This window comes from Lutzomyia longipalpis, chromosome 1 (assembly GCF_024334085.1).
Source record: "Lutzomyia longipalpis isolate SR_M1_2022 chromosome 1, ASM2433408v1".
Classification (NCBI taxonomy): domain Eukaryota; kingdom Metazoa; phylum Arthropoda; class Insecta; order Diptera; family Psychodidae; genus Lutzomyia; species Lutzomyia longipalpis.
The window spans coordinates 42,489,465-42,504,756 of NC_074707.1; the positions used below are offsets into that span (position 1 = coordinate 42,489,465).

The following is a 15,292-nucleotide window of genomic DNA, read 5'->3' on the forward strand; positions in this document are numbered from 1 at the left end:
ACACACACAACCAGAAACCCCCACGAAAACGATAGGGAAAAGATTTAGGGGAAGCAGCGTTTCACAAGAGAATTTATACACAGGAGTTGAATTGAGGGTGGGATAAACGTACGAGAGGACTGAGAAAGAGAAGTGAGGCAAATGTAACTAAATATTGCTTATTGATTCCAGTCAGTGTGAACATCCTTGTAGATATTCACAGAACGTTGATTGAGTGTTTCTCTGCAAACAAACACTATTTGCACACTTGAAACATTTGTGGAGGACACAGAGAGCTCAGAGGGGCAACACCACCGTGTAAGGGTGATGTGTTGATGTGAATTATCCTACTACCCCCAAAAAGCGCAGTAGAGCTTTCACAACTCGTACTATGTATAATGTACAACATGTAGAGCAGTCTATATGTATATTTACCATCAAAGTGAGGCAAAATAAATTAGATAAATTCGATGCAGCAGAGCATGTGACTTGTCCAAGTTGTCTGTGCAATCGTTGACATAGAAAATTGAACTAGGATGCGCAGAAAAAAATCTAACCGAAGCAAAAAAAGACACTTTTTACGATTGTTAACACATTTTGGTTCTTCACATGATGGACTTAATGTCAAATGGAGTTGGAAGAGCAGAAAGCAAATATTTGAGAGTCACAGATGATAAATGCAGTCTTTTTTTACCATCACAAGTGCAACAGATAAATTGCTAATGCACTTCTGAAGACTCGAAAAATATTCTCAGTTATTAAATGCGGAAAATAATGACGATTAAATGCAAATTTTCACAAAAGCTCTGCTAAAAGAATAAACCAGTTAAGTGAGACAAGTCTTTAAGAAATTCTTTTGATTTTCCTTTGAAATATAATTTATTTAATTTTCTTTGTGATGACGCAAAGCTGCTCTTTGTTCTTTGTTAGTAGCTAAACACATTTCCATCCATAGAGCAATTTTGTATGACATTTTCTTCCTTAATTTCTTAATTCTTCCTACACCTTCCACGTCAGCGTCTCTCATACACGCAGGCAAACACGTGATGTGGGAAAATTGTGATTTTTATGTAAGGAAGGTGTCTGGTGGAAACATTTCTCTGTTTATATACTTTGGAGTATGTGAACGAGGGGAAAGATGCTTTTCATACACTCATGCCGTGGCTCTCTCTGCCAGACATCTCATTTGATATTAAACGCACCTTTACACCGAGATTCCACCCTTCCCAGCATACTTACACATAAAAATATTAAATAGAAACATGGGGAGCAACAAGAAGGAGACACAGCAGTGGTTAAATTCTATTCAGGGGTCCTAACGGCCCCGAGAACATTTTATTTAAATATTTTGGTGGAGCCTTTTATCCTTTTTATGCACGCATGTGTAAGTTTTAATGAGGATTTATATGGGGGTGCTTGTGGGTAAATCCATATCAAGGAATGTTGCATAATTTTGTGAAAAATGGTCATTTGCTGGCGGAAAGAGGACAGTTAAAAACCTCACTGAGGAATAAAATTTTATTATCTCCCTTTTTTATTGTGACTTTTATTGTGCCCCATAACCGTCTACCACGGGGGTCTGTGCAGATCCGTGAGTTCCCATTAATTTTACAACATGCGAGGACTCTCTTACAAGGAAGAATATAAGCTTCCACTACAACAGAAGATGGACAAAAAATTGCTAATAATCCTCATTAGAGTATGAGGTAGAAGAAATGGAGTTGAACAACAAAGTAGGAAATAATAAAATTGTTTTCGTAAAATATTATACAAAATATAGTCAAGAACATTGAACTTAAGCCAGTCTTTTTTTCACATGGAAGAAAAAGCAATAAATTTCTCATCTCTTAAGAAAAATCCGTAAATAAGAGGGCAATTTTATTCAAACCTCCTCAAAGAGCTAAGCTGCTAATAAAGCGAGAAAAGCTCACAAGAAGAAAGAACTGAAGGAAAAAACCAAATAACGAATTGTTGTGATTTCTCTTTACTTTAGGATCCTCCTTTGCTTGTATTGGTTTATCTACCTTTAGACAAGAGGAGAATGGAGTTTTGTCAGCATTTTACCCCAAAAGAAGGGTGGATAAAAAGAAGCTCCAGCGAAAGTTATCGTTTCACTTCACTCGAAATATAATCAAACATGTAGGGCGTGTGCTTGTGTGAAATCCTTTCGCTACCCTTTAAAGTCACTTTGCTCACAGAAGTGGAAGCTTTGTCATATCCATCAAAATTATGGTGAAAGTAAAATTTTCTGGGAACTTTGCCCAACTTTAAAGGATATTCCGGGAATATTTGATCAAAGAAAATTTAACCTTTTGTGGAAATTGAATCCACATACATACGTGAACTATTGCCTTTCAACGGAATTCTAAATGCTATTTCATGTATAACGAAAGAGTTTAGCTTTTAAGAAGTTTATCCTATTTTTCATTTAGTTCACCCACCCACTTTCAATGTACAGAAATTGCATATTCTTGTAACTAAAAGAAAAATGCAAAAAGAACCTTTTTCAGATTTCCACATAATTTTTCTTATTACAATTTCCCTGAAGAAAATATATTTTTTCTGTAGTACCACAGCAAGTGTTTCGCTTTCACTCATCCAAATGACAAAATTCACTTCCACTCCTTTTGGAATAGAAAGTTCTGAGCGTGACACAATTCGTGGTAAACTTTCTTTTCATTCCTATTTGTATTACAAGAGATTTTCTGCATTTTCCCTACAATCCTTTTATAGAATTTCTTTTTAGACTTTTCTTCTCCCCCAGCTGATCCTTGGGATCTCTCCTCAAAAGATATGCCGTACGAGAAAGACGATTTAAAGTATGTAACGTCGTTGAAATTCTTTTTCGTCTCACGAACTTTCCTGTACTCATCTCTTGAGGTATCTCACCCATAACAATATCTTCCTGTTATGTAGCAACACATTCCCGGGGCGAAGAATGCGTGGGATAATGTTGGAGAAAATTGAGGACCTAGATATTGTAGACGAAAGAAAATCTTGGAGATAATGTAGCACAGATATAACTCAAAAATTATTGAATTCTTTCATTTCAATGAATTTCACAAGAGTCGTTAACTTCCCTGTAAAAATCTATTTTATTAGAAAATGAAACAGAAGACGATGAGGGAAACTAAATTGAAAGGAGTATTAATTTAAGAGAGGGAGCAATATTGGAAAAATATTGAGATACATAATGAAATTAAAAGCAGCTTCGAGTACATAGAGCTATAAAATTCCTAAAAGTCTTGTTTAATTTATTTCTTCTTCATTGGATATTTTTTACACTGACCTACATTAAGCTATCTCACGGTTTTTCCTGTCTTTTATACAAAGAAAATTCATCAATTTTATTGACTCTCCTGGTAGACAGTGTGGCACTTGGAACAGGGAAAGAATGAATGGTGTGGATGTTTGTTGAAATTGTCCAACTTCATTAATCAACCACCTCCGCATCTGAATCCCTCTCAATATAATCTATAAGTCATTCTGAAAGTATTATTCCGACACGACACAAATGTCCCTTTCACATTTAGAGAGGAAATGGATTCTTAGGATTTGGCATCTGTGAAGAGGGAATCATGGAAGTAAGAGAAAAACATGCTTAATTTTCCGGATTTCGATATTTCTTTGTTTATTGGGATAAATAATCACCCACAGTGATGGAAGAAAAGCATAGAAATTGAAAGAAAATATCCAGCAAACATCATTCCATTCAAGGAAGGATAAAAAGGACTATAAGAACTACATATAACAAAGTTTTCTTTATACATACTTCACCATATTTACTTCTTTGGTTGGTTCTAGTTTAGTTACAGATTTAGAAGATTTAATAAGATACATAGCTCTTGGATAAGGTATTGTATGCAAAATTTCATTAGAAGTTCCTTCATTTTTAATAAATCATGTCAAACTTGACAGAAACGGAACTAACCCATTATATACTAAACCACTGAATTAAAACTAAATTAATAAATGTTCCAGAACACACTAAAATACATTTGAAAGTCCAACGAGTGTTGGTCAACTTTTCATTCTGTCTGACTACTCCAAAACCATGAGTTGGATTTATTCCCTCCTCGAATGATACTTCATCCCATGCAGTAACCGCGTAACCAACAATTCTAAATGGACAACAGAAACATTGAGTATAGGATACACAAACTTTTGAGTGGGTGATGAGAAGAGTGAAATGAGTTGATTTAATAAAACACGGCTTTTCTGAACGTTAAGTGCTGATGTATGGAGAGCTTTTCACTGAACTCCTTGCTTTTGTCCAATTCAATAAGTTCCTCAAACAATAAATCGGCAAACATGCCTCGTTGCAACATCAACACCACATTGTACTCCAATGCTACTAACTGACCTAATTAAATTTTTGTTCTACCCCTTCTCTTTTTTTGCATTAAAGCCCCTTTGGAAAATGCTTTAAACATTACCCCAGAATGTAATTTGTAACATTGATGTTCATGCTGCTAATCTCATTTATGTGGGCTGATTTATTTAATAGCAGCTAATAAATTTAACACACATTTCGAGCTTTCTGCAAACGTTGTACTTTCAAAGGCTTCTCTTACGTTTTTTTCTGCTCGTATTTTCTGTATATAAGTACGGCTGAACCGTATTATCCTCATTTGCCAAAATATGTTTATCATTTGGGAGTCTAATACCTTTGAATTAAATTTGAATTAAATATGTATAATATTCTTTGAGTAAAAAAATTAAATATTTTCCATTTGAGCTTAAACAAATATGTATTTCGTATTAACAAATATACAGTACTAGTCAACCCGAGCCCCCAATCACGTTTGAGCAAATTCAATTTTAAGCTATAAAAGGGGGGCGTATATTAGTAGGGGGGATGAATAATACGGTGCCCCGAAAAATTTTTTAAATAAAAAAATCCCGTTATCTGACCCTTCACAGGTAGAAAATTGGAAAAATCAGTTTTTCAGTGGGGGCGCTATAAAGGGGGGTTGGGGCGGAATCCCATATAGCGCTTGCAACTCGTATTGACCCCCTCTACCCCCATACCAAATTTCATCAAGATCGGCCCAGCCGTTTAGGAGGAGTTCATGTGCCACAGACAGACAGACAGACATACAAACTTTTCAGCTTTATATATTAAGATGAGCTTTAAATCTGTTAATTTAAAATCAGATATTTCAGCATTAAAATAATAAAATACGAATTCATGTGTAAGTTGCTATTTAATTAAGAGTCGAATCATATCAAACATAGGTAATGCATTTAAATTAATAATCATCAAATAAACTATTTAATTTTGAAATTAATTTTCTTTATTTACTTTGCTTTACATTTTTATTAAAAAATGTTTTAATTGTCCAAGGTTTTTTTTATTTATTTAAAATTCTAATTGCTTAAATTTGTAGAAAAAACACATAAACTTTCGCATGTGAGCTTAAAAGCATCCTACACGTGAATATTATATCTTTTTTCATGTAGCAATGTTGAAAGCAAATTTCCTGGAAATTTGCAAGAGGTTCCATATATGATGACATTTCACGTGCTATCTGATGTTTTTGGTGCTGCGGTTGTGCGGAAAAAATTGATTTTAACCACCGAGTTGACATGCGAAAAATTCTCCAAGTGCAATTTATCAGCATTTCCGCTGTGTTGATGAAAAAACGCGCGAAGAAAATGTTTTCTCTGGCAGAATATGAATGGTGAAGGGGGGGGGGCTGGTAAAAAATGGGCCAGTGCCTTTGGGGAAGTTTGTTAAATAACGTGTAGAGGAATGATGGAAATGAGACGAAGAAAAATTCCTCACGCACTTTCTTTTCATTTCTCAAAATTGAAATGTATTGGTTACATTATATCTCATGACACGCTCTTGTTTATTAACACCTTTTGGGTTTCTTTTCCGGCATCCATGCGTCCTCACCCACAGTGAGGGGCCTCCTTTTGGGGCATGATGTGTACGTGTGGTGCTTCCGAAAGCACTGTCGTATGCAAAAAAGGACGACGCTTTTTTTGCAACGACGATGTATACGCCCCGGGATAGCAATACATGCGGAATAAAAGAGTGTAAATTGACGCTATTCTAGCTCGTATATTTTTGTTGATACAACGCTGGGGTCGCAGGGAGTTGATACATTGTTCTGAAGAGCTCCCTCGGAGACCATGTGACATTGTGAATCTCTGTAGCCGAGCTGTTGGCACTGTGGGATGAAAATGCCGGGGGAGTTCCCTCCTGAATGAATTTGAGGAATTCACATGCGCCTTCTTCATGCGGGGAATGAGTCTTTGGGTGGAATGCTGTGTGTTGAAACGCTCAATTTGCAATGGTGAGAGATTGTAGGGTAAAATACTCAAGATTACTGCCACTGGCAGTTTGTTTAAATTCACATCATAAGTGCGCTTATGGAGCGAAAACCCCCCCAAACATACACACAACTCACTGCATATTCACAAAACGACCTCTCTTTTAGTTCTCTTCCCATTCATTTTTCGAGGGCGGGTGAAGAATCCTTCTTTGGGGGGCGGGAGGCATACAAGGAAAAACTTATGTATTGCTCATACAACACACATCATTTCTTGTGGTTCTCCGCATTTATAGAGAAGTATGTCGTCAACTTTTCTGCACCTCCATTAGCAAGTTTTCCACTTTGTGCCTTCCATCGCACGCCACTCATCGGGTTGTCTGTGGTGTGACAATCCCATGAAGAGTCACACTTTCTCCCGAGAGGACAATATTTACGCCGGAATGGGTGACTTTTGCATTAACATCCGCCCAAAGACGAAACAGACACACAGCCACCAGGCGTCTCCATGGCAATGAGCTTTTCTTCTTTGTAACCACAAAGCAAAACCTGAGAAATTCCTTTTAGCACTCTGTTGACTTAATAAGAAATAAAATATATAGGTAAAGGATGAGGTGAAAAGTAATAATATTTTTCTTTTCTTTTTCTTTTTAAAGTCAATGCAAAATAAGAAAATATTTATATTATTTCTTTGCAAGATAAATTACAAGTCTTCCGAGACTTCTCCTTCTTTAACCCATTCCATCATGAAAATACGTTAATATATAGGTGTCTACCTACCTATCATTCTGAATTCCAAAGGGGAAAAGTTAGTGTCTAACAGAGTTTGTCACGCTGTACATCATCAACTGTTAATGCTTGATTAGAGTGAAAGATGTTACACGAAGCATCTCCCACAACAGTGACACAATGATAGAGCATATCACAAAATTAAATATGTATAACGCATTGTTTGAAAATTGATTTTCCAACTTTACCATCTCAACAGTTAAATATTCTATATTATGATATGTACAAAGTTGAAATATATAGTTTCACATACGAGATTTTCAATTTCAATCTCAAAGTCTTCAAACATGATGTTAGCAGCAAAATTCCTGAGATTCATTGCACTGTACAAATACTTAGAAATTATTCTGACTGAAGAACGTCGAAATCACTAAAAGAAAATCGATAAATCCTTATTTGTCAAGAGCAAATATCTTCATGTTCGCAGCACTGCAATATATCAGATGGCACACGAATAGGATGACATAGAAAAAATCTAATAAAGAAATGAGATGGATGCTCATTTTCCATGATTCCTCTCCAACATTTACATTTTGTGACATTTTCAGCTTTTTTTCTCACAAGGAGGATAAATTTTTCCAATCCTGCAAGCAAGAAAAAACTCTTAATGCAAAAATTGCTTATTTTCCACCGCACGAAAACACCCCGTGAATCTTGAGAGAAAAAAAAGCAAAGCAAAATGAAAAATGTGGTGTCTCTGTATATTTGGATATGATTTCGTACGGATCAGCAAATGCGGACCGGAGTCAATAAGCCATCTGTATCAAAATTTCAATGCGGAGATTGGGTGAGAATACCGAATGATGTGAAGAAGAAGTCAACCCCGAAACATTCACTCCTTCACATCGAATATTAAAAGATTCGCTCCCCCATGTATCAAAAATACCCCACCATAGACGCCAAGTGTGTAATCCAGATTAGAGTTGAGACGATTTCAGATTAGGCACTAAAGATAAGACGCTGAACTTTTTTTTTATCGTCCACCACTGGTGTTTCATCTGTCACGGAATTTATGGGAACATTAAAGGAATTTGTCACACATTTATCTATCTTGAAATTGCTGTTGGAAGCTTTTCGTAGAATTGCTTCCGTAATTCCGGCATATGTATAGTTTTACAAAATGTCCAGAGAATCGTATAGACTGCCTGTTATATAAATAAAATATTATTTAGCAAGCTAGCAAATGGAGTTTATTGGCCTGACCTTTGTTTATGACTCCTCGAATAGTTTTTCCTTGAATTTATGAGACATTTTTTCTATTAAAGAATTTTTTAAAGGAAAAAAAACAAATTTTCATTACTGCTAGAACCACAGAGATAGGTTACCTATTTCAAATATTAATCCAAAAATCTATTTAGATTCAAAATTAAGATTAACAATGTGGGTGGTAGGATAAAAGTTATTATTTCAAATCCCCCAATATGTGCTTAAACCAAAAAGCTTCCTCCATAAAAGGACCCATACTATGCTCTTTCCTTTCATATCTGATCTACAAATTTTCCATATCTCTTTGCTATATCTCACACAAGCATGGGGGTGGATTCTTATCCCCTGTGAAAGTCAGAGATGGTCATAGGTCTTTGTTCTGTGGTATTATGTGGGACTTTTAGGTGGGAGAGATAAAGGAAATCAATATTGATTGAAATTTAAGGTTTCTCCTGTTACCAATCCTGTGCAATATGCTGTGGGAACTCATACTGGCGAGACATGGGAAGCCACCGAGCGGAAAATCAGTGGTTTAGCTGTGGTTTTTATCACAACAGACATCCCGGATAAATCATATGGAAGCAGAAGCATGATCTCAACGTACATAAGCAACAATATACGGGAAATTGAGAGAGTGAGAGATGGGCGAGGAGGAGGTATAATAATTGGATAAAATTTTCTGAGAGATCCCCAAGCAGGGATGCGGGTGAAATTTGTGATACATGTGAGGTTTAAGTGAAAAACAACAAATCCAAAATTCACTGAGATGGATCTAATTGTTCAATAATGGTGTACAGATTCTTCGGCATCGACCATTTCAAGCACATTGTGTGGTACTGACAGCTAAACCATCAATATTGATAAATGACACAACATCCTCCTTGCCTCCTACAGCATTTTGAAATCTATTTGAAAACATTATATCTGAAAACTAATATTTCCATTTTATACTGCTATTTATCCCATCGATGTATTGTACATCAGATTACCTATTATGATTTTCTCATTTGTTTAAATCCTCTTTGGATTTAAATTTCAATTGATTTTTTTTTGTTGTAAAAAAATTTCTATACCTATATTTGAATTTCAGCCTCTGTATTTGCGATTTTGTTGAAATTCTAGTATTTCGTTTTCAAAAATATATATAAAATAGGATTAAATTAATAAAATAGGAAAATTTGATAGATACATAGGCGATATTTTATTTCTTTGATGGGGCACGTATTCTAATCATGCTTAACGTATTTTTATTTATGCTTTCAAACATTAAATATTCATTAAAAAAAAACAATCAACAAATATACACGAAAATTTACTATTAATTCGTGCGTCAATCAACGTCATAACTTCGTGGTTTCATCTACGAATTGATAAGAATTTTCATCACAATAATACATATTTCATACATATAAAATACAGGCATTAATCAATAACTTTATTAAAAAAAAACTTCAAATAAATGTCTAAAGAAAACTTTTTCCTTCTTCTTTTTTTAGTGAATTTCGACCACTTCCAGATACTGAGAGCTATTGGCAAAGGCAGCTTCGGCAAGGTGGGTTTGTATAATCAATTTTACATATCTAAATGGGAATGAAAAGAAACTCACGGTACATTGTTTGCAATGAATTATTCAAAGGAAAGTTAAATAAACGCAAAGTTTTAACGAGATCACGTAGAGGAATGTCTACACATTATATTGATTCTACGAATTATACTCATTACATTATTTGTTTTTCTTTTAACCCTAATTGAACACTGAAAAGTTTTTAAGTTTTTTTGTAATTTCTTGTTTATTTTCATAAATTATTTGTATTACCATTAAATATTCTTAACTTGTTGAATTAATTATTCAACAAATTCTATGACAAAGAAATAATTTTCTATTTTTCAATTAACGACCATGACAGAGCTTTGTCTACGCCCCAAGACACTTCCGCTCGGGCTGTGTCAAAATGAGAGACAAGATACTGAATAAATAATAAAAATTAAGTTGATATCATTGGCTTATGGGTATATCGTTTTATGAAGATGTCGGAGAAAATTAATTTTGCCCATGATGAAGAAATGATGAGTTTCTTGTGGGGGTCGGTATGGGGCACAGAATGTCTCTCAATGCCAATATTACTAAATTGGTTTAATATTGTATATATCTCGAAATAATATAATTCAAGCAGATTCTTAGATTTTTCCCCCATAGCCTTTAAATGTGTGCGCTCGGGTATAGGAAGTTCGGTCTGACGTGCTATTTTTGGGGATAAAATTAAAATTAACAACTTGTTGCTTCCACGCAGAAATCCTCAAAAATATATATTCCATAGAGCAGCAAAAGCATAGAAATGTAAGATGAAAGTGGAAGTTTTTAGAAGCGATTTTCTCACATATTTTTGATGAAAGAAAAATCCATCTAAATTACCTAAAGATATCATAGCGCGTCCCATATTCACGTTTGCAACTCTCTGTGTTAATAATTTCCTCTGTGTGGAAGCTGTGTGATGATTTAATTTGCTCATTCAGCTTTTTAGGTTCACCAAACCGAATGATATCCCAGCATAAATCTCACTGAAACTCGTATTCAAACACACCTTAAACCCCCATTTGAGCAAACATCGTGGAAATTTTTGGTTGGCTCGTTGTGTACTACCCAAGTTTGGTACAATGGAAAATGTTGGCGAACTATGTTAATTAAGTTCAGAACACCATTAGTTACAATTACAAACATTCGCGAACTTACACACACACACACACCCACAACACACAGAAAGTAGCGATTGATGGGTGTTTGGGGTGCATGGGGCGGGTTGGTTGGTACATTGGAAAGGGTTTTATCGATTTACTAAATTAATGAAAGAGATCCCTTCTCTGTGTTGGTTCATTGTAGTAAAAGTGAAATACTCAAGGGAATGGATTGTAAATTTTATTGCATATCCTTTGATGACACTCCTATTTTTTTCCTAAGAGAAGTAGATTAAAAAATAACAGAGTTAACGAATCCCTTGTTCTCAAAGTTCTTCATTAAATTTAATAAAAAAAATTGTTAAGAAGAAAAAACGAAGAACTTTTCTTAATTTTTTTTTAATTAAATTTAATCTGAATTTTTCTTTCACAAAGTACAAAGAATTTTTTTAGGAGTAAATTTGAGTATTTCCAGAGCTTTCGTATTAAAGTCTAGGCGCCACTTTATGAATGAAAAACAACTCATGCAAAAACGCAAAATGCTGGTGGTGCCTCTCTTTGAATGCTAAGCGCAATAAAATGAGCATGCGAGGGTTGGGGTCCCTCGTGTTGGTCTCATTATCATCATCGACACGAGATTTCGGGCCATGGGGAGGACATGATGTAATTGCGAGGACGAGACAGGCAATTGAACGCAGTATCGATGTCTCAGTTGTCGGAGGCTAATCCCGTCCCGCCCAATGCCCCTGCATGAGCACTCGCCTCAGTATGAATGTCACAAGCTTCGGGGAGTGCTGGGCCAACAAAAAACATCCCTGGGATAATGCTCATCTTCGCACGCACTGAACTCCATCGTACGACAACGATGATACAGGGTGGCAAGTGCTCCGAGAATGGGTCGCAAGATTAACTATCTTTTTGCGTACAAATGGTCCGGCTATTAAGATGAGAAGGTTCACATAATTTTTTACTCTTTCCACTTTGCATGATATACATTTTGCTATGTTTGAGGACGACGGCGTTCCCTCCTTTTCACATGCTCAAACGATTGCACGATTCACAACTATAAATTATTCTCCGGAAACTCTCTCCATTCTCAATGGGGAGAAAAAGAGAAATCCACCCGAATTTTTTTCATGATATCGTCACATAGGGCATGAGAAGAATCTCACTCTGATTAATCTGAGGATACCCTCATTTATACTCCTTTAATACATTTAGAATTTATTTATTACGACAATCTCGACTGAATGTGTAAGAAATTCTTGGGGTTTTTCTGCTAAGCCACAACAAAAGCGGAAGTTCATCTATTTTCCTCTTCAACCTAATTCCCATGCTCAGCTCGTACCAAAGCTCTTTTACCTTATATGTATCTCGCACTTGCGGTTGGAAAATTGCTAAAAGTTTCATGAGGTAAATAAATGGTTTTTTTATTATACTTACTAAAACCGACATAATAGCATAAACCAGTGTACACTGCACATGTAAATGGAGAATCAAAACTAAAAGATTATACCTCCTGCAAATGAATTACATGAGACTTCCTGTAGATTAATGTTGGGCGGAAATATCAATTATTTCGGGAAATATACTCCAATTTCCGTGTACCATAAAACCCCGGAAGGGTTCGAAAGGCACACATCAAAAATATCCGCAAAATCTATTTAATTTAGCAAAGGGGGATTAATTACCATCCCTTTGGGGCAACTTCATCACAAAGTTTCCCGCACCAAAGTTTCTCCCAAGATTCCCGCAAATTTGCAAAATTCCGTGTTTTTATTTTCTTTTTCTATTCAATCTACGTCCATCCTGTGTGGTTCTTCATTAATTACCCTATCTACCCTTTTTTGGTGTCTCTTGCAGGTCTGTATTGTCCAGAAACGCGACACAGGACGATTGTTCGCCATGAAGTACGTGAGCAGAGGTGCCTGCACGGGTCGTGGTGCTCTGGGTGGTGTCCTGAAAGAAGTTGAATTACTCTCAACACTGGAGCATCCCTTCCTCGTCAATTTGTGGTTCTCCTTTCAAGGTAATCCCAGCAATTTAACTTCCCTGCAATTGGGATTCATGTCATTCATGTCACGCAATAGCAAACTGATGCACATCATGATGGGGGTGGAGTATATTTGTGAAGCATTAAAGGCAAGCAAGAAAAAGAAGTACATTTCAACATGAAATCTTGTCGATGGACCGCACCCTCATTTGGGATGCAAGACACGGGAATATGTGTGGGGAATCCTGGTTGGTGCAAAAAAAAATATAAGAAGATTCGAAAAGGATGAGATACGGGTTGAACTCATCCGTTCGCCGCAGGGGGCTAAAGGCTTTTACGATATCCGCGAATCCACCCAAAACATCCTTATCTGTGAGTCAACCAAGCAGCACTGAGAACACCATATAAACTTTACAACATTTCACGACATTTATGGAGAAATGCACAAGCTGTGATTTTAAGACGGAGAAGGGGGGGTGTGGGAAATTGCCACCCATCTCACTCTGTGACAATGGATCTAAGCTGTGAATGGTGTTCTGCAACTGCATGCAGCTACTTATCCTTCTTCCCTTTTCTCTTTGCATTCTCCCTGGTAAGACGAAGAGGATTTGTTTATGGTGTGTGACTTGCTGGCAGGCGGTGATCTTCGATACCATCTCCAGCAGCAGGTGAGTGATTATCATTTTCAACAAAGTTATTTCACACAGAGAGCTTTTGTTACGAGCTTTCGCATCAATTCACACTGCATACATGCTGTGAAATTGCAATGGTAAATGACACCATATTTACACCATCATCATTGCACTCTCAGGGGGGAAACATATTGCATTCAGATTCACGCATAGGTAGATAAGTGTATGCAGTGGCTTTTGAAGTACATCGTTTGTAAATTTAAAACTAAGAATTTGCACGGAAAAAACTTCTTGAATATGCTAATAACATTCTTCAAGAAAGTTTTTGTCTTTGAATCTCACATACAGCAGATATTCTAAAGCTAGATTATACCAAACTCTAAACGATTTTTTTAAAAGAAAACACGCAAAAAGTTCTCAAATTATGAGATTAAAATTTATGTCATGCACACTATGCAACTAAAACTTAATTGGACATCCCCTGGTGGAAATAAGCGCGCCATCCGGAATGAAATATTTCCTTGAATAATTCGGCATGTGGATTTTATTGTGCTCCCGGATGGAATTTTATTGCTATACGACATTCATCTCGGTGTTTTATTGTCTGGTTACATGCCGCGATGGGTGGGTGTCTAGGTAAAAAAGAACACGTAAAGTGTGGAACTTTTGACAAATTAAAAGTTACTTTTATACATTTCATGTTGCTAAAGCACCGTGAAATTTTCCATGCCATTTGAGGAAAGTTTATATCTTCAACACCGCAGGAAGTTGAGCGAAAGAGATGATCTAATCCACTTCTTGGGATGAATCTTTTTCGCCCAATGGACGATAAACGGGTAGAGGAAATTGCTTTCATTTTTCTAAATGTCACACCATTTATTGGCGAGAGCACACAACTTTTATTGGATTCCATCATATTCTTCTGCGATGATGGGGATTTCGTGCTGGAAGTTTCCTTGATGAGATAAACCCTTAAAATTCTCATCATCCCTCATTTCGCAATCTCTACTGTCTTCACACACTTAACCCATTCATCTTCAAGTTTCTCATCCTTTTCTAGCTAGACGTGCTGCATACATTTTTCTCATTTTCTGTGAAATTAAACAACGTCCCAGAAGATGTACATTGAGATATTTTAATTAAACTTATACATAGTTACTTCTTATAATAGTTACAGAGTTCTCTATGTTTCTCTATAGGGAACTGAATTAAACTAAATATTCCAATCACATTCCCACTGTAAAGTTCTTTAAACAAATGACAAATACAAATCCGAGAAAATTCTTTGGAAAATTAATTCAAGAATGCGTAAACCAAAGGTCAAAAAGGGACAGAGAACCCCCAAGAACTTTACAGAAACTTCAGTTTGAAAGAAATCTGAAAACTTTGAGAATCCGTGCTAAGCAAATTTATTCGATTTTCTCAGTCCATTTCCGTTACACTAAAACCCTAAAATATGGCACACAATAAAAATGAAATATTTGGAATTCAAAGAATTTAGCACGACTAACCATATCCACCCTCGCTTTTCGTGTGAATACCATTCTTGCCACATCACGACAAGGGTGGGTACGGGTGGTGTTGAACCCATAATAATGGTGAGACTTTCCCATATACGCTTCTGGGGAAAATTCCTCCCCTTTGATGGCCTCATATCATCCACAGAGCTTTTCCAGTGATTGATATAAATTTTTGAGAGCTTTTACTCATAAAAGCACCATTAAACAGGGTCATTTGCA

At 36.1% G+C, this 15,292-nt stretch overlaps 2 protein-coding genes across 2 annotated transcripts in view; both read left to right on the forward strand.

Annotated features, from left to right (window-relative positions):
- Positions 1–15,292, forward strand: part of LOC129787458 (fork head domain-containing protein FD4-like) — a 416,355-nt gene that overhangs the window by 96,002 nt on the left and 305,061 nt on the right. The window lies entirely within an intron of this gene.
- The window catches only part of LOC129787441 (serine/threonine-protein kinase 32A), a 36,267-nt gene that overhangs the window by 11,372 nt on the left and 9,603 nt on the right, over positions 1–15,292 (forward strand). Inside the window, exons 2-4 of the mRNA XM_055823019.1 lie at positions 9,752–9,807; positions 12,792–12,957; positions 13,519–13,589. Coding sequence (XP_055678994.1) covers positions 9,752–9,807; positions 12,792–12,957; positions 13,519–13,589 — 293 coding nt within the window. The remainder of the gene's footprint in view (positions 1–9,751; positions 9,808–12,791; positions 12,958–13,518; positions 13,590–15,292) is intronic.